Raw genomic sequence first — 26,426 nt, 5'->3', positions numbered from 1 at the left:
AAAGTAAATAAACTGCATTATTAATATCTCTTCTCCTTTTTTAGCATCCTTTTTGCAGATGTTAAAGGATTCACCAACCTCTCCACAACCTTGTCAGCCCAGGAATTGGTTCGAATGCTGAATGAACTCTTTGCCAGATTTGATCGACTAGCACATGTGAGTTTGTGAGTTAAGAACAGCTTATTTCCAAAGGGGCATGGAGTCAACTCTGTGTTTGGGAGCTTTGGGGAAAATACTATAACCACCACTCATATTTTTCCCACTGGGAGTTTATACAGCTACTGAGTTTGGAAGACACTGACAAATTTTAAAAATGACAGCAAGTGAAAGCTCAGATAGTTATCAGAGCTTTGGGCTTTTGTAATTCTGGAGGTTGTCTAACACAGTTTCTACAGAACTTTTGTAGTTCTGGTCCTTTCTAAATTATTTTATTATTATTATTATTATTTTTAAGACCTTGCCTTTATTTTGACTTTCCTTCTAAAAACAAAAGAAGGCTAGAAGACCAATTCATTTAATGATGCATATTCAGCCATCACAGTCATTGAAAAGGTTAGTTGCTAGCAGATATTACAGTCTTTTGGTTGAATTCTATCTTACTCCACAATGAGATTAATTAAACAAAGTAATGGAGTTTATTATGTTAGACAAATCAGTTGGTACTTAATTTGTACTACATAATAGAAAAAAAGCTAAGTGCAAAGCACAGAAGTACAAGCACATTATAACACATGCTCAACTTTGCTAGGCTTGTATTTTCTTTTCTTTCTGTTAAAGTTTATTTGGTCAAAGACTGGTTTTGTTGCCACTATCTTTAAGTGTCAACATGTGAGTTGGCTAACTAATCTGCTACAGTAGCCAGTGAAGGTCTAGTCGTTGCACTTTCTCTCCTGATCTGTGAATTTGATTTTCTCTCTTACATGTCTCTGAGTAGACTAATTTAGTTGTTTAGAGCAATTCTCTAAGAGGCACAAGACACAGGGAAGAATCACTGTAATCCACTGAATGGATTTGACAACAGGGGTTAAAGTGATCTACCATTACTAATTAGATTTACTAAAAATAATAATAATAATAAATAAAAACTAAAAAAAAAAAAAAAAAAAGGCTTTTGGTTATGTTCCTTGGCTGTGTTCTCTAAGAGCTAGATGTCATAGTACCTGTCTGGTGTCCTGAAAATAGAGATTGCTAACAACTCCACAGAGGAACAGAAAATCTGACACAGCTCTGCATGGCTTTTGGTCTTTATGTCCTAAATGTGGAGCACTGCACTGTATAGAAAATCAAGATGCCTTACTCAGGGTTCTGGACACTCATGAATGGGCTACCTGCCTAAAATATAGGTGCCTAAATCAGTGCCTAAATGACCTTGGAAATTTTTGGAAGTGGACATGGACTGACCTGTAACATGAATTTTAAGTACGTGTGATATACATGAACCTAACTTTTGCTCTGTTGGTGTTACATGAATCTTTCAAACCTGTCAGAGGTGCTCCTCTCAGAAAAAAAAAAAAAAAAAAAAAAAAAAAAATCCCATTTTTTCATCTGATTGTCCCAGAAGATAGACAAATTCTCATGTGTCTTGGAAATCTATTCCATTGCCTTAACACTCTCACTACTAATTCAGTATGCCTTGCTTCTCATTTGATTTTTCCAGATCTGAATTACATCCATTGATATGGCCTACTTTTCCTAGACAAAAGAGCCATCTTGTAGCCTCTGATTTTCTCCAGGAATACATCTGTGTCCTTTGATCAAGTCACATTTCAGGTTTCTTTTTGATAAAAGAAACAGACCAAGCTCATTGTGAGTCTTTTTTCCTCTGTAAAATTTATTCCTTCAAATGATTCTTGTAGCTATTTTTCTGGGTTGCCATTATTATTTTTTTTTTCTTCAGAAACTCTTTTAAGACATAGGTACCAGCACTGAAAGCCATTTTCCTGGACTAACTTCCACACAGATCATCACCTTTCCTCCTATTCTCTCTTTCCTTGATCACTGTCCAAAGATCACATTTTTTAAGGTCTTGCCATCTTGTTATAACACATATGCCTGCATGGTGCTTGATTGTTTCACCAGTCTTATTTCTCCTGCAAATATTATTAGCAATGGTTTCATACTTCTCTATAAATCTTTGTCAGCCCTTTTGGAAAGAGATCCTTTCAAAAACTCACTTGAAGGATCTTCCCCTAATGAGGATTATACATTAGCACTTAGATTTCAGATCTTTCACTTAAATAGTTCTTAATCAGCTTAATTAGGGACATCATAACTCTTAATAGCCACTGTTACTGAAACTCTTGCTTTGCTTAGAATTACCATCAAAGCAAAGTGGTCAATTGCAGAAAGCTTGAGGCAGTTTCTTTGGATTTTGAGGAAAATCCTTATAAATCTTTATTACTTCCAAATAAAAATCATATTCTATAATCTCATATAAAGGATTGTTTGACCTGCTATATATTCTTATATAAATCATATATTATTAAAAAATACACTATTTCACAGCTTACTGAACAATGTAGTTTAGTTTAGTTTCATGTTTCTCTTATTCAGCCTTTGTTTTTCTTCTGCAATGCAGAAGCAATGAGCTCTGATTTTTTATTGTATTTTTTTTTAAATCTTCAGCTGGTTGCATCAAGTAGTATGACATATACTTATGAATATAATTAATAACAAAAAATTCCATAATATCTGTATCATTATCACAGAACACTTTCAATCAAAATTAGAACTCAGTTCAATATTTCTTAGAAGAAATGTAATGTTGTGTTATATATAGCTACTTCCCCCTTCTAATTGCTCTATGATATTTGTGAAAGATTTATAGTTATTAAAGATGAAAGTGGCAGTTGGAAAATAAGAAAAACATGTTGGCATAAAACAGAGAGGAAGAAAAGGTTTCTCTATATATCCATCTACTGTGAGGTCTAAACAGAAACTTAATTAATATTAATGTTTTCCTGAGGCAAAAATTCTGATGAGAGAATGGAAATAAGTTGACATTCAGCAAGATACTTTAAGCCTGAAAAAGATCCAGCTTTTATGAAATAATACTTATTTCTGACATTTGTTTTTCCTCTGTCTTCTCAGTGCTAGATGTCAGCAAATACTATGATTTAAATAGTTTGTCATATTTATTAATGTGACATTAATCTATGAGTAGATTCAGTTTCAGATATGGCAGAGGATAGAGTAAAACCCTAAAGAGAGAAGGACACATTTGTAAGTTTTGTCACAATAGCAGCTGAGATGTAGTCCAAAGTCATTGAGATATAAACGTAAAACCACACAAAATGTTTTAATTTAGACACATGCATATGCTGCTAAAAAATCACACAGTCATATTTGAAATTGGAGCCATCCTTAAAATGAAGCATTGATGCTGAAACAGAAATCCTTACACAAAAGTCTAAAATTTAATATTTCATATAAGAATTTACTGGTTAATCTGTAAAACACATAATTTCTTCGCAATCTCATCAGCTTTCATTTGATAAACCAGAATATCCATGCCTCTTACTTAGAAGAACTGTAGATGCTAAGTGGAAGATTCACATTTTAATGAGCTTTTTTTCACTTTAAGTCAGTAGCCTAGTGTTAGTGGGAGATTTATGTAATGTGAATCACAAGTTACTTACACATGTTTAAGAACTGATTAATTTTTTTGAAGAGGGGTGGTCTTTTTTTGTAACATTGGTTGAATTCTGTCTTGGGAGATTTCAGACAACCTGCTAAAAAGTTCACCACAAGGGAATTATTGGTCTTGCTTGTGATTAGAATTTCCAGGGCTGGAAACCCATCTAACTAGTGAGATCTTCAGCCAAGAATGCATCGCATAATCCCTGTACATGACCTCACAACAAAGAGGGAAGAGTGGAGGGCATTAAAGGCTCTTTTGTCTCCTCAATAAAGACACTCTTGTTGCAGTGTTTTACGTTTCCTTGACACATTTTACTGCTGAGGTGGCAGTGCTTTGTTCTTTTGTGAAATGATCTTCAAGCATGTAACTCTCAGAACTCCCTAGAGTTCCTAAACAAAACTGTCTGTTTAAAGGTATGGATCAGTAAATAAAGGTGTGAATATCCATTCTTATATGTTTTGGGTACTGTATTGAGAAGCACAGTTAACTGGATTGTGAGCATACATATTTGATATTTAATTTGTTATAAGGACATTATACAAATTTATAGTAACAGTGAGAAGTGAATATTCTTTTTGCAGTGCTTAAGGTTTTTTCCCTCCTCACCAATGTCAATAATTAATTGTCTAATACCAGTGAATAGACAACAGTACTAAACAATCTTCTTACTAAAGTTATAGTGTTTCAGATGCTAAAGAGTCCGGTGAATCATCAAAGGATCTAGGCAGCCAAATAAAGCAGTAGTCCGTAAGATAGTTTTAGAAATGCTTGTCACCATAATTAATCTACAGGTATTTTATGAAAAAGTCAAATGAAAATGACTGATTAAAGAAATAAATCACCGTGGAAGTAGTTGAAAGTTTAGGAATAGAATCACTTAAGTCAAAAAAAAAAAAAAAAAAAAAAAAACCATAGTCCTTGTTGTCTGAATTGAGATTTGGATAAAATTCTGGATTTACAAGTGTACTATTAAGAAATGTCCACCTTGTGCTTTATACATCTGCAGTCTTAGAAATTCCTAAGAGGCACAGGTTATGCACAGTTCCATGTGGAACTGCACAGAATCTCAGAATGGTTGACTTTGGAAGAAACCTCTGGACCTCATCTGGTTCAATCCACCTGCTTAAGGAAGGACACCCAGAACCATGTCCAGGCAGCTTTTGAAGATCTCCAAGGACAAACACACCACAACCTCTCTGGGCAGCCCCTTCAAGCGCTCAGTCATTCACATAAGAGAAGTGTTTCCTGATGTTCAAATGGAACCTCCTGTGTCCCAGCTTATGCCCCTAGCCTCATGAGATTCAGTGGGCTCTTCCTTTGCAGGAAAGAAACACGCCTTGAATCATTGTAACAGGAGTGTCTGTACTGAAAAACCGTCATGGCACCACCTACTAATCAACACTGGTTAGGAAGAGTGGTTGCTCACCAAATACAGAAGTCACAGCCATTTCTTCCACAGTGTGGAAAGGGACAGATGAGTAGATATTTCAGAAAACTCATGTAGGAATGTGCTTTAGTTCCTTCCACAGAACAAGAGACCCCCAAATCATATTTTCTGTCAGCCTACAGAAGTCCTAACCACCCAGCCATAGGTTAGTCTCCAAAAGAAGTCATTCCTTACATGATCTGTTAAACTGGTGTGCAGTGTAAAAATATTTAAGTATTCTGTGGTGTAGTTAGAGGATACAAGATGGTGCATTGTCATGTATTTTCCTTCATTTACATAAAAAATAGAAACAGTCCTGGCAGCCATGACCCAAAACCTGATCCTCCTTTCTGCCAAAACACCAGACTAGAGAATTTCCTTCCATCTGGCTTTGTCAAGGTCCTAGCTTTGTTTTCAAAAGTGGCAGAGCTGCAATAAGAAAAATCTGGATGGACTTCTTTTTTGAGCACACTCAGACCAGCCTGCTGATTAAGAGCTTTGGCCTAGGCCCCATTCATGCTGAGAAAGGCCTTTTATCTAGGTATCCTGTACCTTTGGCAAACATTTTAGGAGTTGAGCTCTTGCATACAAAGGCCAAGTCTCTGCTTCCTCCTTCTCTGTCACTTTTAAAAGATTTACATGTATAACCTCTTTGTTCTACAGTTCAGCCTCAATAATTTCTCAACCACAGTGTTCAAATTTTATCTTGAAATTAGAAAAATTGGTAATGTGGATTTTCTTTTGGTCTGTTAAGTAGCCTATTCCCTTGAAAAGTAGGTGAAGTGATTAATTCACCACAGGCACATTTAAAAACATGGTGTAACATACAAAACACTTTTCTCCCCCTCTCCTCAGAAATTTAGCCGAAGGAAACAAGAAATATTAATGAAGTTTCTGTCAGCTTCTTTTAGTAACTTGATATTTGAGCAACTCATTTCTTCAGTTCTACTTTATGACAGTTTACTTTGTTCCCTTTCCAGTCACTAAGGGTGTATTTAATAAGCTTAAACATAAATCATTCAAATGCATGAAGTAGTTATCTATGAAAGAGCTGCATATTTTCTTTTGCAGAGAATTAAGTTGATTTGGAAAGAAAAAAAAATCTTATCAATTACCTCTGAATCTGTCTAGAATTACTATTATTTATATCTGAGTGTTTAAGCCTGTTCAACATCCACAGGCAAAAGTTCTACTGATTTCAAATGATCTTGGCAGAATCAGTCCCCTTAATTTTTCACTTCTATCAAATGTGAGGCAAAAAATAAGTCAGAAAAAAGCCTCTATTTGTGACGTGCTTTGAAATGAATTGATACCATCAGCAAATAACACTACTGACTGAGTTTGGGGAAGGGTACAAGATGATGGATACTGATGTGAATGTCTGTACAATATCATCTGTCATGTACATGCCCAAGGAGAACTTCTGAAATTACTTGTGAAAAGGTGAAAGGGAGTAGAATAAAATAAAGATCATGACAGACAAAAAGTGGTATAAGAATTTAACACTATCATGTAACAACTGCTGCATCAAAATTCTTGTACATTCATTTTCTCTTATTTAAGTAATTTTCTCATTTTACAGTTACTTCATACTTTTTTAGATTTTTCATCCATTTTTATTTAATGGTAACAGACAACTATTTGGTAATGTCACAGTGAGATGTTGTTAGGAATTGGGTTTGAGCAAGCTTTAAAATGTGAGGAAAGGTGATCCTTAATGCTGCTGCTATGATTTTATACCACTGAAAAGCAGGTAGGCACAAACAAAACTGCCTTCTATTTATCACTGCAGCATGGCTATTCGAAAGACACATATTACCCATAAATCTAGCCTTAATATACTAATTCAACAGACTGGCAAAGCATCTAACTTAAACTGGAGGTATGATTCAACTACAGAGTTATCAGAGGAGATTTCAAGAGACCACACAGTCCTCCACTCCCAAAGCAGATGCTATCAGTCCTCTGTCCTTCCTTACAGTTGTTGAACTATCTTTCACTAACTAAAACATTTCCAGTGATAAAAAAATCCACAGTTCACTTGCAAAACAGGTATTGGAAATATAAGATATAAAGGGAAATATAAAAAGGGTAAGACAATATAACCATACTGTAATACATTTATCAGTCAGAACGATTCAACTAACAAGACAAATTAGGAAGACACGCAGTCATTTAAATGTTCCTTGTTCCTATTGCCAATAGAGACACCCTGCATGGTTGTTTCACCAATGCAGAAAGACATGTGTCTTGTGTCATGTCTGTTAGTGCTGTGTGGGTGCCTCACATACCCAGGGGTCTCTTTCAAATGTGCCATAAGCTTATGTGCAGACAACTGAATTAAAGCCCAGCTGACTGCTTTGGCTGTGAGCTAAATCACTATAGGTTTAAATGAATGCATTTGCCTGTCTGTCTTTTGACTGTAATGGCAGGCTTGGCTGCTGGCTGACATATGGACACCTATATATAGTCATATAGATTTGGATATCTCACTCCTGTAAATTACTTCTTCCTGAGCTTTGGCAAATGACTGTAAAGATGACGTATCAAGACAAAAAAAAAAAAAAAGTACACATTCACGTGCAGCTGAAATGATTTCCTGTGTCACATGTACTTAAATTTGAATACATCAAACCCTCATTAGCAGGTCTTGTTCATTAAGATTCTTCTTTCTTATTTTTTCAAAATCATACCTTTTTGTAGTGGTCTGTCTTGTTCTGGTTTTCAGTAAATGAGGAGATATATAGCCATGACAGAGGTCTCATTTGAGCGCATAGAAATTGTGCTCAAATTGAAGCGCATAGAATCAGCGCTTCAGCCAGTTTAAATGAGACATTATTATCCAAACATATGGGCATTTTTCCTACTGCAGACTGAGTTTTCTAACTGTGTGGAATTAGATGCTCACTTAGTAGGGGAGTCCCATGTCTTCAGATAGGAAGGTACCACAGAATCAAGACTGCACTATATTTTTTTTATATAAAAATATAATTATAATACCAAAATACCATAATGTTCCAATCAAGTTGTATCTTTCTTTCTTTCCTGGAAATTGAATATTTGAATATTTGAATATTTATTTCTAATTTCCTATTTATTTCTAATTATACTATAGTATACTATACTATATAGTATACTATACTGTACTATCAGTTGTAATCTATGTCTAGTGGGTCTGAATGTTGTTAAAGTGCTGCCTTTTGCTTTACTTCACTTCAGTCAAATTAATATAACATTATAAATGCTTTTTCTACTTTGTTGATGTAAAATCAAATGACAATTAGAGTATGGAATTTATTGAATCACACTATTAGCAAAGACAGCCACAGAATCTGTGTTTTATTATATCTTTATATCTGCCATTTTTCTAAGTGGGGAGCACTGGAATGTTTGAAGAGGGACTCTGACAGTTTAACTTGCACTGATTTGTGTCATTGAGTGCTCATTTCTAATTGATTAGCTGTAGTGTTTCATAGTTTTATTGTATAAACAAAAATTTGGATGGAAATTGTTGTAAAGTCAAATCTCTTGTTCTTTCCATTGAGCAGAAAATATATGAAACTGAATGTTTCAGTGGATTTTAGGATGTGAAATTTCAGTTGCAAGCCTATGAAACGTACTCATTGCTCATTTGTGTGGGTCTGCAGAGGAACTGAAGAGAAAGAAACAAGGAAAGAAGAGTTACATGTAAAATTTGTCATTTTAGAAGCCTGACTATAGTTTTAAATTTCTTAATGAAACTTTGTCATCTAGATATTGCACTCTTAGAGCCAGTGATAGTAGTAGCTGAAGATGAAGCCAAGGCTTCAGACACAGTCAGCTCCTACTGATGGTTTAAGGAGATTTCAGGGTGAATCAGTTTATTTTGTCCCTGTGACCACAGCAAATATTACCTTCACGGGTATGTGTTATGCTTCAGCTGACTTCAGCAAAAGGGTACAAAGATTTTGGGTGAAAGCTTTTAGGTGCAAAAAAATGGGGTATGAAATCATGCTTTATGTAAGTGTGTCCCCACCTGTGTACAGTTTTGAGTGCTATAATGTAAGAAGAATAAAAAACTATTAAAAAGTGTGCAAAGGAAGACAATAAAAGACTCGATGATCATTATGGATCCCTTTCAACTTGGGATATTCTGTGATTCTATGATTGTAAGTGTTCAAGTTCTTTTTTGCCACTTTGGATTTTGAAAGACTTGGCTGAGATTCAGTACAAAGTTTTATTCTTCCTAGGAAAAATCTTGAATAATAACTTGGATTCCCATTCATTTGGCCACTACTCAGTTCCTGAGGCATTGTCAGCATTCATGTTTGCTCCTGTATCCTACTTAAAGTTGTCTTTTTCCCAGTGGAACTAGTAAAGGGGACTGCTCCCCTTTGATTAGTGCAGCCTTCACCACAGGCTGGTAGAGAGAAAAATAAAAATGCTGAAATAACACCACATGCAAAAGTTTGCTATTATCTAATGAACCAGATTTAGAAATTATCTTGCTTCCCAGTAATGACCAGTCTTCATTTAAACGTCCTCTCATTGGAACCTTTACTGACTGAAAGTTAATCTTGCATTTCAACGATTTCCCCATCATGAAAATGCGTCCCTGACTCAACTTGCAGTATGTCCTGCCCCTATGCACTTGCAGTTCTGTCCTCCAGTCGTTATGGTCCCTATTCTTTGGCATTGATTATCACCTGTGGATACCAGACCAGCAGAATACTTTGGGCATGATTACAGCTTATTCTGGGCTTAGTTGTTCTGCTTGTCTGGGAACTGCAAAAGTTTTGGCAACTTACTAGAAAAGGATCTTCTAAAATAATGATCTAATCACACCACAATATGTTCTTTCAGTCTATAAGGATACGTTTAATAAGTATTTAAGGAATAAAATTCAATATTTGCTTCTAGGGTAAAAAGGATACAGTTAATAAGTATTTAAGGAATAAAATTCAATATTTGCTTTTAGGGTAAAGGATGTTTCCAGCTGGATGACAAGTAAATATCATTTTTCCACAGTACAAGCCTAACACAAGATACTTGTGATATTTTGGTGATGCAGATACTTGATCAGCTCCTATAGCTGCTGGGAATGCAACAGTGGAAAACAGGTGGAAAAGGATTATCAGTAGGACAAAAGAGGTTTCTCTCATTTATTTCCATTGCAAAAAAGGGGCAAAAAGAATGCCCTGGAGGAATATAGTCTAAAATGTGTTATTCATTATCTCAGCTGGTGTTTCTGAATCTTTGGCATATCTTCCAGTGTAACTGTACTGAGACCTTTCTCACCATCAGCAAGTCCACCTCTGCCTGCCTGACATAACACATAAATGGTTATCTTTTTTTTCTTTTTTTTTTTTTAATGAAAAAGTAAAGGTGATTTATTTCAAGACAGAAATAAATCAAGATAATACTAATCGCAAACAGGAAACATCCATTACATTACTTTTCAGTACTATTTTCAACCAGTTTTAAATTCATCTTAAAATTATAAGAACACAACTGCAAACCTTTTTTTTCTCTTTTAATGTATTTACATCTAGGAACATCATTGTCTTAGAATAAAAATCCTGGGGGACTGCTACTACTGTGTGTCTGGGCTCCCAGAACCTCGACAGGACCATGCACACTGCTGCGTTGAAATGGGGCTCAGCATGATCAAAACTATCAGGTAATATGATTTTTTTCTTCTTTTTTCATTGGTTCTGACAATGTCTTGTACTTCCTATCTAAAACTGTTATTACTAGACAATTAGTTCTTTTGGTGGATCAGAGATCTCAGGATTATCACTGTGAAAAGAGCAGGACTTTTTCAATCCATACAAGGCACCGTATGTGTGGAAACAGATGCTAAATGCTACCTTGCCTATAAGCTAGTTTCTAAGGTAAAGTGTTGACACCATTGTCTATTTAGTGTTTTATTTTTTATTGTATTAAAAGGATTACAGCAAACAATTTAATCTGCTCATCCTCAACCTCCTCATAAAAATGACAACAGTATAAAGTGAGAACTGTTAAGATCTGTGAAACTTACTGCTCTCAAAACACACACAGCTACCATGTTACATGATCTGCAGCAGCTAGTCCAATCATTTACCAAGACATCTCCAAAAGAGGTTTTCTGTCTTTTTTTTCCCACTATATCAATTCTTCTGACATTCCCTTTTCCAAATTCTTCTGTTGCTGTATTCCCTAAAACAGTGTTTCCTATCCTGAACATTCTCCTCTTCTTGTGGATGTTTTGCCATGTATTATCTTTGTCTGCTTCTTTTCCAGACTGCTTTCCTCCCTTAATCTGAGTGTGTTTCATTATGTACATTAGAGAGTTAGGGTGCACTGCAGCTACTTTATTGAGATCTTTATAGAGAAAGAATTTGGCAAAAATTAATAAATGGAAAATGTAACTGAGTAATGATTATGCAACAATGATCTGTAAGGCTGGATTCAATTCTCACAGACTAAATGTTGCACAAAGTAATCAATATTTTGCTTCTGGAATCCCCACAGTGAAAGTGAAACATGAATTAGAGAAAAAACGTTGATGGAAAAAAAGCATTGTTAAAAATATTTGGAGATGCATATTAAATCAGTTGCATTTGTTAATACCATCCACAATGAACCCATTGTAAGTCATTTTTCTTTTCTGTGTTTCTCTGAATTTCCTTATATATGTCAAAGTCTCTGAAATGCTGTTGTTCTGTTATGAAGCAGGTCTCAAAGACTGTACTCCAACAGAAATAGTACTATAGTTTTCATATCTTAAATAATGCGTGCATCCTACAGGAGCTGTGAAACCAAAGCCTATTAGGACTTTGGTCATCCCAGACTAATTCAGTTCAAATTGTCTTCACTTTGTTTAATAATCATAGTATCTGAATTTCTGGCTATCCGATAAGGTTTTCCCATGGGTTTTCTTTTCAGATTACAGAAGATATTACTTATCTTAATGTGCAGCCGTATAGTAATCAGGGAGGACCAATCCTTCTATGGGATAGTACAAATACTTCAGTCTATGTCTGAGAGAACTTAAAATTACCATCAGTCTTGATGGTAATTAGTACTGAAATTGATAGAATTTGCTCAGTTAAAATGAAAAAAAAATTTGAATAACTGAGTTTCTGCTATATTGATCTGTGCATATTTGATCTATGACCTGTTAAAAATGACTTTTTTATGATTATAATGTATTTAATCTTCATCTGAAGTTTTTTATGAAACAAATATTTGGTGTGTTAAAAATAGTTGGGAAATGGCCCAAGATATAAGAAGCTTTCAGAATTTCACAATTATGTTCATATTATATAGATGAATTCGCAGCCTTCTTGCAAAGCAGTGAAAGTTAACATGAAACATCTAAACATTGAAAGAGTACTGATAAAGATGACATGAACCATTGTTTCTTTTTTATCTTGCAGAGCTCTGTGTTAGTTCTTAAATCTCAGCTATGTTTTAGCTCAAGCACTTAATGTAGCTTAAGAGCTTGATATTAAAACAACAGCAACAAAGCCACCCACCACTACTCCCCCCCCCCCAAAAAAAATATAAATAAATAAAAATAGCATTTATGCTATGAGATCCCAGCTAAACTGGGATTTAGGCACTTAAATTGAGATAAATCCATGTGGTTCTAGATCTTTTGGTTCTTCTAGCAGTAAGTCCTTTTTACATTTAATATAGAAGGTATCTCTAAGTTAAGCAGACCATATTTTCTTCTGTAGATCCTCCAAGATCCTATTCTCTCCATTGATACTATGTAGTTCATAGAATCATAGAATCATTAAAGTTGGAAAATACCTCCAAGATCATCTAGTCCAATCTTCCCCCTACCACCAGTATCACCCACTAAACCATGTCCCTAATTACCACATCCTTGAACACCCCCAGGGAGAGTGACTCCACCAACTCCCTAGGACACCTGTTCCCAATGCCTAGTTGATGATGTTGCAAGGATCAGTACCTCACTTCAGCTGAGACGGTGCCCAGAAGTCCACCATCTTATGATACCACTACAGAATTTTCCTTTTAGTCTTCTTGATGATTACACAGTTAGCAGAAATTAAACAAGAATGTAAAATAATTAGTTACACAAACTGTAAAACAAATCTGCTTGGACAGGTTGACTCACAAGGGACTTCTAGGTGTTTTAATATGACTCATATCCTAAACTGCTTATTCATTGTTAATTGAGGCTTTTCAACTTGATCTTAAGGATGTTAAATTTGAGCCTTAGGGGCTTTAAATTTGAGTCTTGCTACTCCACTGCTCTCTTTGCAAATGCTCAGGGTTCAGCCAAACAATCTAAAACACTGTTTTCTCTGTAATGTTTTATGCATCACTGTTTCTCATTACAAAGCTTATACAAGAAAAGCTTTTCTTGATATTTCAAATGTCATATATTTTGCTCTCTTAACCATTGAGCTCAATTGAAATATTACTTTAATCCATGGGAATGTTCCACAAAATTTGATTTTTAATCTAAAGCAAGGAAGCTTTGCCCCATCACATTTGTTCATGACCAAGAATCCTAACTCTGGCTGTCTTGCAAGCCCCGACCTTCTGCAAAATGTCCTAGAATTCAATTGAAAGGGCAAATGAAAATAAATAGAACAAGCTCTTCATCTTCATGAAGATTCATTTATGTCCATTTATTCAGATGGTTCTCACATCTTTTTACATGCTATGCAAATCTTCCTGCATGTAAATATATTATATTAATGCCTGTCTATTCTGACACTTTGTAAAAATAAGATAGTAGAGGAATGTTTAGTCATCAGATGATAATGTTTCATTTTCACAGCTATCACCCAAGCTAAATGGATGTCAGAGATAACACTGAGGGGAACTAAATCTGTAATTGCTCTTATCTATTAAAAATAGTCAGTCATTTTATCTTTATCTCTATTGATATATGAGGAGGGGAAGATCTGTAAGAAGAAAGTAGTCATCAGCATTTTCATTGCCTGTTAGTGATGTTTAAAAGCTGTGTTGGAATGCCAGATGGATGGGATTATGGATGGGATATGTGATAAAATTCAAGATAGGAATATCTACTTGCTGACAGTCAATTATGGAGCACAACATTAAGACCTAACAGTAAAATGAGGTTAGATTTGTTGAAACAATCTCTTACTCAAATATATTAAAATGGATGTAAAATAGATAAGAGAAAGAGAACATAAAAGTAATTCTAAAATGAGATAATTTCTAAATCACATTATGCTCCAGTCAGAGATTATTATGCTTGTTCGTTACAATTTTCTATTCTTTCAGTTGAGCTGTTAAAAGAGGAATTATTATGTAAAACACAATGAGAGGCCAAGGGAAGTTCAACAGAAAAGTGAGGTAAAGGAGAAGGTGGGGAAACAGGAAAGGAGTAGAAAAAAGATTGTTGAGACAACTGAAGGAAATAACTATAAAGAAGAGGAGAGCACACTTCCAAAGTGGAAATTATAGATGATAGTATGTTAATGTCAAGACTGAGATGATAATATTGAATCTTGGTGTTATGTCTTCATTTTAAAGAGCTTGTTAAGCATATTTATAAGGTTGCAGGAAAAAAGTCATGCAAATAATTTGTGAAGCAGAAGTACCTTTAAAATAACAGAATTACATAGACTGTTATACATCTGTTTTGATTATATTATTGATAATATTAAATAATAATAATAGGAATAAGTTATTTGCTAGAGGCTCATTAATATGTGCAGAAAACACTGGATTTAAAGATTGGCAACAATATTACTGAAAGAAGTGGTGGCTTTTCTGTCTCTCAGTGTTTTCAGATCAATACTTTATTTTTTCTGGAAGAAATACTTCCATTAGACACAAGCTACTGGAACATAGAAGGACAAATACAAGTGGGTAAAATGTACTGTTCTGTGTCACACAGTATATTAAGATGGACAACTGTACCTTTGATTCTTCAGTTTGGAACTCAGTAGCAGTGTAGGTGACAAGAACTGCTTCCAGGTTAAAAACTGTTTTCTTCACCACCATCTTCTCAAATATCTTTATCACTAAAATCCCAAGACTGTGTAAGGAGTCCTCAGGGACTCATTCACATAATATAATGATGTAGATCCAACTCTAATATCGACATAATGGTGAAAAAATCAAGCAAATCTTTTTGCTGATATATTTATTTGGTAAATCAAGGAGTTGTGAGTGGTTTCTTCTCTTGGATTATTTTTCACTAAATTACCAGCTGAAAGAGCAATTATTATGACAGAAAAAATAGACCCTGGATACAATGTAGACTAAGCTCCAGAAACCGTCTATAATAAAATGATAAGTTGTTAACATTAATATAAATTCATGAGAATAAATAAATAAAGAAAATAAATAAATAAAAGTGAGACTATCTTAGTTTATCTCAGTGATTGACCTGCTAGGTTTTCAGCTCTTTACATTAAAAAAAAAAAAAAATAAAAAAATTGCTTTTAACTTCATCTTTTGGGTATTAAAATAAAATCATAAAGTGATTAATGGGGGCTAAATAAGTTACTTATGCAATGAAGAAGCCAGGAACTGCTTTCATAATCCATGAATTATTATTTAATTAATCCATTAATGTATTCTTTCCACTGATTTTTCTTGTATAATATACAAAGCTCAGTCTGTGTTGGAGCTAGCTCTGATTCACAGAAAACAGAACAATGTTTTACAAAACCAAAAACTATTGTACGCCTTCATTTCTGTATGGTGGTGGAAAGAGGCTTTGCAAGATATTCACAAGTTCTCAGTTCACAAGTTCAGTGCATTTCAGATGCAAATCACATCATCCCTTTCACGTGTCCATTTCAGTCACTGACAATTAATGAACAGAACATCAGGACAGTATATCTTTCCCTGCTTTTGCTATTGGATGCCCATATTAATCAAACTGTGTCATGACCAATAGGCTTGTATACTTCTGAGTCCCCTTTTCTTCGAATGTACTACCAAATACAATCAAAACAATATTGGCTAGTTATCATAGGAGTGTATATATTTATACAGCTGTTATCACATACTTTTCAAATGACAAAGAAAATTTCTAATAATATTTATAGTCCCTCTTGTTTCTTTCTCAGAGAAGGCAGACATAAAAAAGAGGAATATGGCAGTAGTTTAACTCTGTCCATGTTGCTATAGTATCAGTCTGAGCTCAAAGCAAGTCATTTACATTCATGATAAGTCTGATGATATGAAACTTCTTCAGATAGCAGTTGTTATTAACACTGGAATTCATCACTAGTTCCAAGATAGACCCACACTTTTAAACTGTCTTCATGGGATAATATCTGCCTTAAATTGTAAATTCAATGCTGTGGAAAGTCCATCTCCAAAGTGTTATATCCTGTGAGCCATAATACCTTAGCTGTATTCTTTGAACCTAAACGTGCACTCTGTTACCTAGCTTTTTTAATGTAATGGATGTCTGTTTTGCAAGGATGACACAGCTCCAAGAATCACACCTCTGTTCACATACTACTGTCTCAGAACCAGAAACCATTTGAGTTCTTTTAGGAAAATGCCACAAATCTGTTAGGTCCAACCAAAATTTTTTCTATGTAATTGAACCTTAGCATCAGAGGACAGTTCAGTTTAGAGAGGGCTACAGGAGACAGATTGATCCTACTTTCTGCTTAAAGCAGGGTCACTTATGACACTTGTTTAGTTTAGAAAGTACAGTCTTCCTATTCCTGTTAAAAGTGCATTAAGACAGCAATGACTATGTCTTGACAGATATCACACACAAACTCCTGAACCTGCAGGAGAGCTAGCCAGCCAGGAAGAAAACATGCCAGGGCTGTTTTAAATATCTCAGTTGGTAGACAGAGCCTTGCACAGTTACACTGATTAGCACAGATGTAGATGGTGTGTCACTGTTTGAACCTGAAAGGCATGAGTTCCAGAGCATTCTGTTTTCTAGCAGCCTCAGAAAAGCTTGAAAAGTAGATCTGCGACTTTTGACTTACCTTCTATATACAGATAGGAAAGCCTCAGATTAGTAGCACTAAAAAATATATAAAATAAAATAAAAAATCTAATATCCATCAAACAATGTTGACCAGACAGATATGCCAAGATCTAGTTAAAATCAATGAATTTTTCATCACCAACTTGACTGAAATGAGATATGGCATGAATAGCATCAGTCACAATTTCATTGTCCTGAATAAGATATCTCATAGCTTGTGAGGTAAGCTGGGCTGTTTTGTAGAGCATCAATAATTCAGCTTAATGTGTGGGCCTTTTGAAAATATTTGCAGAAAACCTTTTAAACAGTTGAAGCAAAAACTTAAAAAAAAAATTTAATTCATATTTGAATAAATTTAATAGTCAGAAGAACTAGAAGATGTGGAACATGAACATATGCAAAGAGAACACCCTTTATTTCAATATCTGGTATGTGGTATTATTTATGATAAGGTGTTTGTTTTTTTTTTTTTCTAAATAGATGAGAACTAACTCTACTGAGCATCATGACCCAAGTTTTGTAGTCTCAAAGTATTTAACTGCTTTTGTCCTATAGCAGTGTATAAACAAGACTCTGCAAAGTGGCAGTCTGGCTATTAGGTTGTTGGATTTGGCTATGGAGACAACTCAGGCGAAGTCCCCTTCTCTATGTAATTCAGAAATACTTCAACCCAAATCATTTCGAATTTAAAAAAAAAAAAAAAGTGTCTTTTTACATACTAATCAATCACCTCACCTTTCAACCATGACTATTTCTTCTTTATTTAGGTTAAAAACTTACATCAAAAGTTTGAGGAAATATAACATCTCCACAAATGTTCTCAACAACTCTGTTCTTGGTCTTGTGTTGCAAATAGCAAAGCAATAGAATCAGGATCAAATCTCCATCATGGTTTGATTCATGTTCTGGACAGTCTGTTTAAATATATCTGACTGCCTGTGGCTCAATTCAGTCAGGTCCCTTTATGCAATTAGTTTCCTACCTATCAATGTAAGAACATATTGCTGTGAAGGGCAAGTAAGAGAAGGATGTGACAATAGGGCCCTGCAGGTGCACCAACGCCAGAGCTGACAGAAACACAAAACAGCCCTCAGTCAAAGGATGCAGGCAGGTGGCCAAATCCCCACTGACAACAGGTGAAGTGCTGAGATCAAATATCACCTCGGCAGTGCACATGGAAAAGTTGCTGGTAAGCTGTGAAAGACAAGAGGGGATAGGGCTTTACATAGACTCTGCAGTGTCATGCAAAAGGTAGCATTGACAGCAGAGCTACATGAAGCTTTGAACAAATGCAAAAGTCCTGTGTGCCTTAATGAAGTTTTCTCAAGACGTCATTGCATATTTATAACAAAGGAAAAATTAAAATTCAGCAACTGTCAATGAACATTCAGGAAACAGAGGTATTACTCAGTTGCACCATTGTTTATACCAGGCCTCCCCAATGAGATGTGTGCGTTAATTCCCATACAATGTACAGATATAGGGCTATAATTTACATTATTTAAAGTTAAATGACATCATTTACTAGTAATTAAGAATTGTTGTATTTAAAATTTAACAGTCTAATAGAGAGTATATATATATGGAGAGAGAGAGTATACATGTATACACACACTACTAGCCTATTTATTAGCCTAAAAAAAAATTAAATAAAAATAAATAAAAATAAATAAAAATAATAATAATAATAAAGCAGACTGGGGAAACTATTCTGTGGGGATTATTTTGGGGGGATTTTTTGGGGGGCTTATATATTTTTGGGGATTATTTGCGTGGGGATAATATATTGTGTGATAATACCTCTGACAGTTATGAGTGTTAGTTTACATATTTTTGTATTATATCTATAAAAATTCTTCACAACACATTACAAATTACAGTGTTCTTAATTCTCTTAATTGTTCTCACAATACTTAAGACACTTCTTCAATGTGGAAGATTTGTTTTCAAGTCCTGTCTTACAGAGTCAGGTCATTATGTGTTAAATTTTCATATTTCAAGCCTTCTTGACTGCAAAACAAAGAAATTTGTAGATGAAAACTATACACACAGACTATCTAAACATGGATAAATTCCCTCCCAAAGCTTGTTCTTTTTATTAGCTTATTAACTATTAGCTGATTAACTTTGTGTAAATCTGTTTCTTTAAATAACTGAAATATGTTAGCTTCCTGATATGATGAAAAGGTATTCTGTAGTAGACAAATAGCTGCACTGGGACATCATAGGCATGTTTTTCTCCAGGGTTTTGGATTTTGCAGGAAAGGGAAATAAAGATTAATTGCTTATTTTCAATTCCTCACATTTTTGTGTGACTGATTTCTCTCCATTTTGAAACTGTTATTTCATTATTTGCTTCACGAAATAAGTAACGAAAGTCCAAGTATTGAATTCAGTATGCAATTTTCTTCTCTAGAGAAGGTCTGTCAAGGTCATGACTGAGGCATCTGAAGCAATGGTAGTTAGCTCCAGAGTTATGAAACAGAACTGTTTATTCTTACCTTCTCTGTTGTGTCATCTGGCTGCCCTGATATTGACTTCAGTGACTGTAGAACTGGGACTCTTTATAGAGAAATAGCTGTCTTGTTTGTAGACCAACAGTAACATGCTTTTCTGATCCTGAACAAGCTATTCAAATATTAATGAGCACTACTTCTAACAGTATTTTCTGTGCAAATAGTTCTTGTCACTCAGGTAGGACTGGAAAATTTTTCTCTTTGTCACCCCAATGGTTCAATCATCTTAGTTGTGAGTTTCTTATGGTGATGTGCTGGACTATCCCAATACAAACTTGGAAGAAGCAGTCCTAGGTTTAAGGTACTTCTGAAGTGGCTGTAGCTGTGAATGATATGTGTTTTCTCGTATCAGAAAAGGAAGATATTGTTTTAACACAATGAAATTCCCCTTATAGCCCATAGATATATTAATTGAAAACAATGTTGGGACAAAATCCCTCTTCTGAGGCTGTTGACAAATATGTTTCTCTGTGTCTATTTTTGAGCAGTGAAACGGTCTTTACCATCACATTGAACTGAAACAACTTATTTTTGAGTCACATCATTATCATAACAAAGCAAATAATATTCTGGCCAAGTCTACTGCAAATAATTCACCTTTGGGCAAAGAGTAACTCTAGAAAGTTTTAGTAAAAAAAAATAAATAAAATTTTGAAAATTATTCAAAAATATTATAGAATACAGAACTATATACAGATTTGATTATAGTAGTTTTTCATGTTGTTGATTGTTCTTTTATAATTCTAAACTAATGGACTCAATGAGTTCAACAAATCCTTTCATTCAGGCATGTTTTTCTCTCCCTATCTTTCCCCTTCTGTCTGATAAGAGTAATATGTGTGCCACTGAACCATGCATGCAATTAAGCACTTAATGATAATCTGGCTTTTACAGTCATTTTATCACTACCCTTACTTTGCTACCTAGAAAAAATAGCTCTTCATTTTGCAGATTAAGTGGTTGTTTATAATAAATTGATATTGCATTTTACATTGTATTCTTTTCTAAAAGATATGAAAAATATGGCTTATACTTTCACGAGTCTGTTTTTTGTTGTTTTTGTTTTGTTTAACAGATACGTTAGGTCAAGAACAAAGCATGACATTGACATGAGAATAGGGATACATTCAGGATCAGTTCTGTGTGGAGTGCTGGGCCTGCGAAAGTGGCAGTTTGATGTCTGGTCATGGGATGTGGATATTGCAAACAAACTTGAGTCTGGTGGAATTCCTGGGTAAGGCAACGCATATTTCCCACAGTCAGAAAACATTGTCAACACCATACGCTATGCACCTTTCCAACAGATTGTCTTTCCATTATTCCATCAACTATGACTTCTTGGGTTTCTTTGTTTATTTTTTTTTCTTTTTCTTTTTGGAAAAAGTATTGGAAAGTATTTGTAAAGCAGAAGAAAAAAAAAAAAAAAAAAAAAAAAAAAAAAAAAAAAAAAACAGAAATGGTCCGCTTGCAGGGGTTTGGAAAAAGACAAAAATATTTCTTTTCCTTTTTCAGCTAAGATTTCATGCAGATGGTCAATGGTTGTATTCAGATCTGGTACATGGAGATAGGCCAAATTTACCAATTAGGTGTCAACCATCCCTGAGTTTCTCTAGTCTTCATTCTGCTGCTGTGAGGCACAGTAATGTAATTTTTTATTTTATAATGCACAAAGTATGGGAAGAGTTATGTCTTCATATGTTGATATGGCAAGAAGTTATGGATGACAGGCTAATAGAATCATACAATATACCAAGTTGGAAGGGACCCACAAAGATGCCCCTTTATGCACAGCCATTTATGTATGTGAAAATACAAGACTTTCCATCCACCAGCTTAGTTTTTCATCTGTGGTGGCTAATTTACCTGGAGGATAAAATATTGTTTTCGCCTGACGTGAACTATATCTCACTGCAGTTTGGAAATTGCAGATCCTAAATTTGAAGCAATTGTAGTGGTTGCAGGAATCCTCTATACACTTTCAATTCCCTCTTTCATTGATGAAACATATAAAGATCCCAAACAATGACGTGGCAATGGAAAATAGAAGTAATAGCCATGGAGATTTTTATGTAGAAAAACTCTAAGTGATTCTGTCATCTTGAGTGAGAGAGGTTTTAAGTCATCAAATCTGAGTCATGTGCTATGCTCCCTACATATACATCAGTATCTGTAAGAGCTGTCAAGTTCCAAGGAAATTACAAAGTTATTTGGTTTACACTATTTGCAAATGTGGTCTTCATCCACTGTTTCCCATAGTAGACCTCTAGGCTAAGGTATATTATTAAATTCAACAGAAAATGAAATGATTAATGTTCTGAAAACAAGTTTATGCTCTGCATATGTCATTAGTGTAAAAAACTACAGGCTAAAAGAAAAAAAAAAAAAAAAAAAAAAAAAAGATAAAATAAAATCCCTGATGCTTATCCCATGAGAGCTCCAGATGACTAAGAAAGGTCATATGTTGCTTTGTTAACATGAGCAAAACAATTATCTACCTTTCATCATCCGTGCCAGCAAAAAGTGTAGTCTATTGCTGTTAATTCATACAAGTAATACAGCTATTAATGAATAACCCAGAGAATGCACCACCTTGCTGGTGTCAATAAAATGCCCAACTAAGTTGCAGTCTATTGGAGCAAAGTAATTTCCACTCTTGCATATCTGTTTGCTAACAGAACAAAACCTATACGTGACAGCAGTTTGCTAAGTCTCTCAAAGCAGTGATTTACTGACTGATGTCTGATTTCCTGGTGCACAGAGTAGAGCAGTTAAGGTCACTTCAGCCTCTCCTTACTTCTCCCTGTATAAGATTGTACATTGTTATTTAAGAAAATTCTTTTTCCAGTTCCCATCTTCTAATTTTCTTCTCCTGGTACATCTAGGTATTAATCTTTTGTATTGAATTGGCATAAAACTTAGCTAATAATTAATTTTCCAGGATGCATCACTGACAGGTATTTTTTAAAGCTTTAGGTCTGATACGTTTTCAACAGTAGGACAGATGATACTTTTTGGCTTCGGTGCTCAGTTTCACAATTTACTGTATTTGTATGAAATTAGGGGACTCTCCATTATACATTTATTTTATTTTATTTTATTGGTTTTGTTTTGGTTTGGTTTGGTTTGGTTTTAAGTAAGCTGTGGAAAAGGTGAAACCCAAAGTATTTTTAATCTACCAACTCTTTATTAGTATTTGGTCCATTTAAGGGTATTACATCAATAGCCAGTTCCATACTCTAGTTAAAGCTGTTATCATTTCCATTATAAAATCCATATTTCAGGACTTCATAATACAATCTTATGAAATTATATTAGGTTGAAACTCAGCACAAAGATAGTCACCCTGGCAACTAATGTATCATTTTCTTGTTCACCCCTCTCCTCCCTCCCTTTTTTTTTTTAATTAGTAGTTTACTTCAATCGATTTAGCCTATTGTAAGAGCTAGGAAATGCATTATCTTTCAAAGATATATGATCTGGTTTTAAAGTCCAGGACAAAATTTGCTTATATTTGAGATATTTGAGTCTTTTTTTTTTTTTTTTTTTTTTTTTTCTGACAGTTTTACTGAGATTTGATTACAAGTGTACTAATGTCTGTGAACATCATAACAGCATGACTTCAGATACTGAAAGTTGTACAGGACTTATATTGACTTCAGTGAGAAGCTGAGACAAGTTAAAAAATGGCTGAGCTACAATTTTTTGATCTTTTAATTATAGACTGATGTTTAATATTCCATATAGACCCAGTTTGTGCCAGGTTATGTTACTCCTGGGTTTTTCACTATGATTAAAGACAATCGACAATTGATTCTTCTAGAAATACCGGCACCTTATTCAGGTGTTTACAAACTTTTCAATCCAGTAATATTTTGTTCTTATAGTTGTATAGAGGCATTCTTTGTAGTTCCAGAAAAAAAGTTCCTAGGGGATGTGCTAGGACCATTTTCTTCAGTCAAGCCAACCAATTTGCAGTGCCTGAGAAAAATGCCTCAGCACATGCCATCAAGAAATGATGAATTTTAGCTGACTCTGAATTTTAGAAATCTGTCTGCAAGCCTGACTTTCAAAAAGTGCTATGAATCCAAAGTTTAAAAAATTAGACAGTTTTAAAGTAAAGAGACAGTACATTTATTTTTCAGTTAGCTAAATATCTAATGAATATGGCATTCATTATGTTGCATTTATGATGTTGTTTTGTAAAGTATTGCATGGCTAACCATGCAATATAATATAATAACCATGCAAACCATGTGTTTCAGAGGTGTCTTCAAATTATCCAACATATAGGTGGTTGAAGATTTCTTAAAACTAGAAATAAGAGCCTTTTTTTTTTAATTTAACTTATTTCTGTCCTTCTCAAGTAATCATAACTATGATGAAGAAAATCAACATCAAACACCCCCTAGTTTCGTTTTAAGACATCCAAAGACCTATTATGTTTTTGCAAAAGTTAAGCTGTTCATATGTCATCTCTTGGATTCATTAGATTCACTTTTGAAAAGCTTTTAACTCACCACTTAGTCTTACCAGAAATTATCACCCCACCTGTCTAGTACATGATCAGTTTGCATAATTATTCCCTAATTCACTTCAGATACAATCAGACTGCTAATTTAAATAGTCTAAGCTACCTTAACTAACTGAAGAAAATTAAAGCAGTTTCACACAAGCTGCTCTAATACATATCATTTATTTTCCTCTGACCATATCTACACGAAGTGGTAATTTTGATTAATTTTGAATAATATTTCACTCAGGAAGATCTCTCTTTAAACTATTACTGTGAACAAAGGCATCACATATTAATATCAAATTGTTTTTCCTGTGACAAGATTTTGTATATTCATGAGATCATATTGATGAGAATGTGCTTTGACAGTATTTATCCCCAAATCATCATGTTTGTTGAATACATTGTTTTATTTTCTTTATAGAAATCACCATATACAACTGTAACACTTTTATTTATCTATCATATAAAAATTGTGCAGAGCCCATAAAACTCCTTGTTACCTATGTATACTAGAGCACAATTGGTATTTGCTACTACTTATTTCACTTATACAGGAGAATCCACATCTCCAAGGCCACTCTGGACTGCCTCAATGGGGATTATAAAGTTGAAGAAGGGCATGGCAAAGAACGCAATGAATTCTTGAGGAAACATAACATTGAGACGTATTTAATTAAACAGCCTGAGGAGAGTCTGTTGACTTTGCCTGAAGATATTGTGAAAGAGGCTGTCAGCTCCTCCGACAGGAGAAACAGTGGGGCAACATTTACCGAAGGATCATGGAGCCCTGAACTTCCATTTGATAACATAGTAGGAAAACAGAATGTAAGTCAAACTTCCTTTAATATCATCGAGTATGAATGCATGCTTAAGTGCGTTTAAATAATGGAAGCCTCAGAGAAAACAAGTTCATCTTTAACCTTTTCTCTAACATATACTGTAAGAGCAGATGATTAAACAAATTGTTTCAGGGCAGAAATAAATCATATGCGTAAACTGGGGAAATTCCAGGAGCACAGGTATTTTCTTTCTTCTTTTTTTTTAATTTTTCTCCAACTGAAATGTAATACTATAGTAATACTGTATAAAACTACAACTTAGTTTTAATTGAATCAGTCCTTAGAGAAGTAAATTAAAAGTTAATCTAATGTAACCAAACTAGCTGGGACATTTTAGTCAGAGTATGAATATCACTGCACATCACAACTGTACTGCCATCAAAGTGAAAGAATATGTGAGTGGACATTCTGACAGAGGAAACAACATAGTGTAAGTTATTGATAAGTAAAGGAAAGAAAACAGATCTACCTAAAATAAATAAATAAATAAATAAAAGCTCTTTGCTAAAACATTTTGTCCTTTCCTTTCCTTTCCTTTCCTTTCCTTTCCTTTCCTTTCCTTTCCTTTCCTTTCCTTTCCTTTCCTTTCCTTTCCTTTCCTTTCCTTTCCTTTCCTTTCCTTTCCTTCCCTTTCCTTCCCTTTCCTTCCCTTTCCTTCCCTTTCCTTTCCTTCCCTTCCCTTCCCTTCCCTTCCCTTCCCTTCCCTTCCCTTCCCTTCCCTTCCCTTCCCTTCCCTTCCCTTCCCTTCCCTTCCCTTCCCTTCCCTTCCCTTCCCTTCCCTTCCCTTCCCTTCCCTTCCCTTCCCTTCCCTTCCCTAAAAAAATAAAAAAAAATAAAAATGAAAGGCTGATTCTAAAACATAAATAAGGTTCAATCACAAGTGAGTTAGAGCCTAAAGTCATGATTAGTTTGATAGAAATATGAAAAAATGAAAACTGTTCCCAATCAGACCTTTTCCAAAAGCATTACAACACTAACTGCTAGCACCTTAGGAACCAGCAATTCTTATACAGTCATAAAAATTGCTTGTGAGGTCTGCTTACTTAGAGGAATTGAAGCTGGAAAGGTTAAAATACCCTCAGACACCTGTTTTCACTACATTTGAAAGATTAATGGGTCTTTATGAAACAAGGTTGACTACATTTATATTACATTTTTCCTGAGTGATCGGTAATGACATGATATATCCTTTCTTCTGCTGCACATCCTTAGTCCTACTTGTCTTTACTGTCTGTTGAACTTCAAGCATTGTGTGCAGGCCTTTCTGTCAACTGTCTTCTGCTTCTTGCAAATCTGGTCTGAAGTGATAAGCCTTCACAATCAATCAGTCCATAGTGCTGTCTTCATCTCTTCAAAGTGTATTGAAGTTCTCTGTGATATAAAACACCTGCTTTATTTATATTCCTGTACATCCATGTATCTGTATGTACACTGCCTTTTAGTATTCTCTGTATTTTGTTGAGTTCCCTCTACTTTCTCATTTCATTAGGAACAGAGGTATGAATGCATGCTGTTGTACCTATCTTCTGATGTCTCTCT

General features: G+C 34.6%; 1 protein-coding gene across 2 annotated transcripts in view; it reads left to right on the top strand.

Moving 5' to 3' along the window:
* ADCY8 (adenylate cyclase 8) overlaps nucleotides 1–26,426 on the top strand; it is a 122,942-nt gene that overhangs the window by 48,804 nt on the left and 47,712 nt on the right. For both annotated transcript variants that reach the window (XM_068672665.1, XM_068672663.1), the window contains exons 4-7: nucleotides 45–156; nucleotides 10,598–10,725; nucleotides 20,608–20,766; nucleotides 24,603–24,873. In XM_068672665.1, coding sequence (XP_068528766.1) covers nucleotides 45–156; nucleotides 10,598–10,725; nucleotides 20,608–20,766; nucleotides 24,603–24,873 — 670 coding nt within the window. The remainder of the gene's footprint in view (nucleotides 1–44; nucleotides 157–10,597; nucleotides 10,726–20,607; nucleotides 20,767–24,602; nucleotides 24,874–26,426) is intronic.

This window comes from Anas acuta, chromosome 2, assembly GCF_963932015.1.
Source record: "Anas acuta chromosome 2, bAnaAcu1.1, whole genome shotgun sequence".
Lineage (NCBI taxonomy): Eukaryota > Metazoa > Chordata > Aves > Anseriformes > Anatidae > Anas > Anas acuta.
Note: the sequence above shows the minus strand (reverse complement) of the source record. Positions and strands in the feature narration are given on the sequence as shown.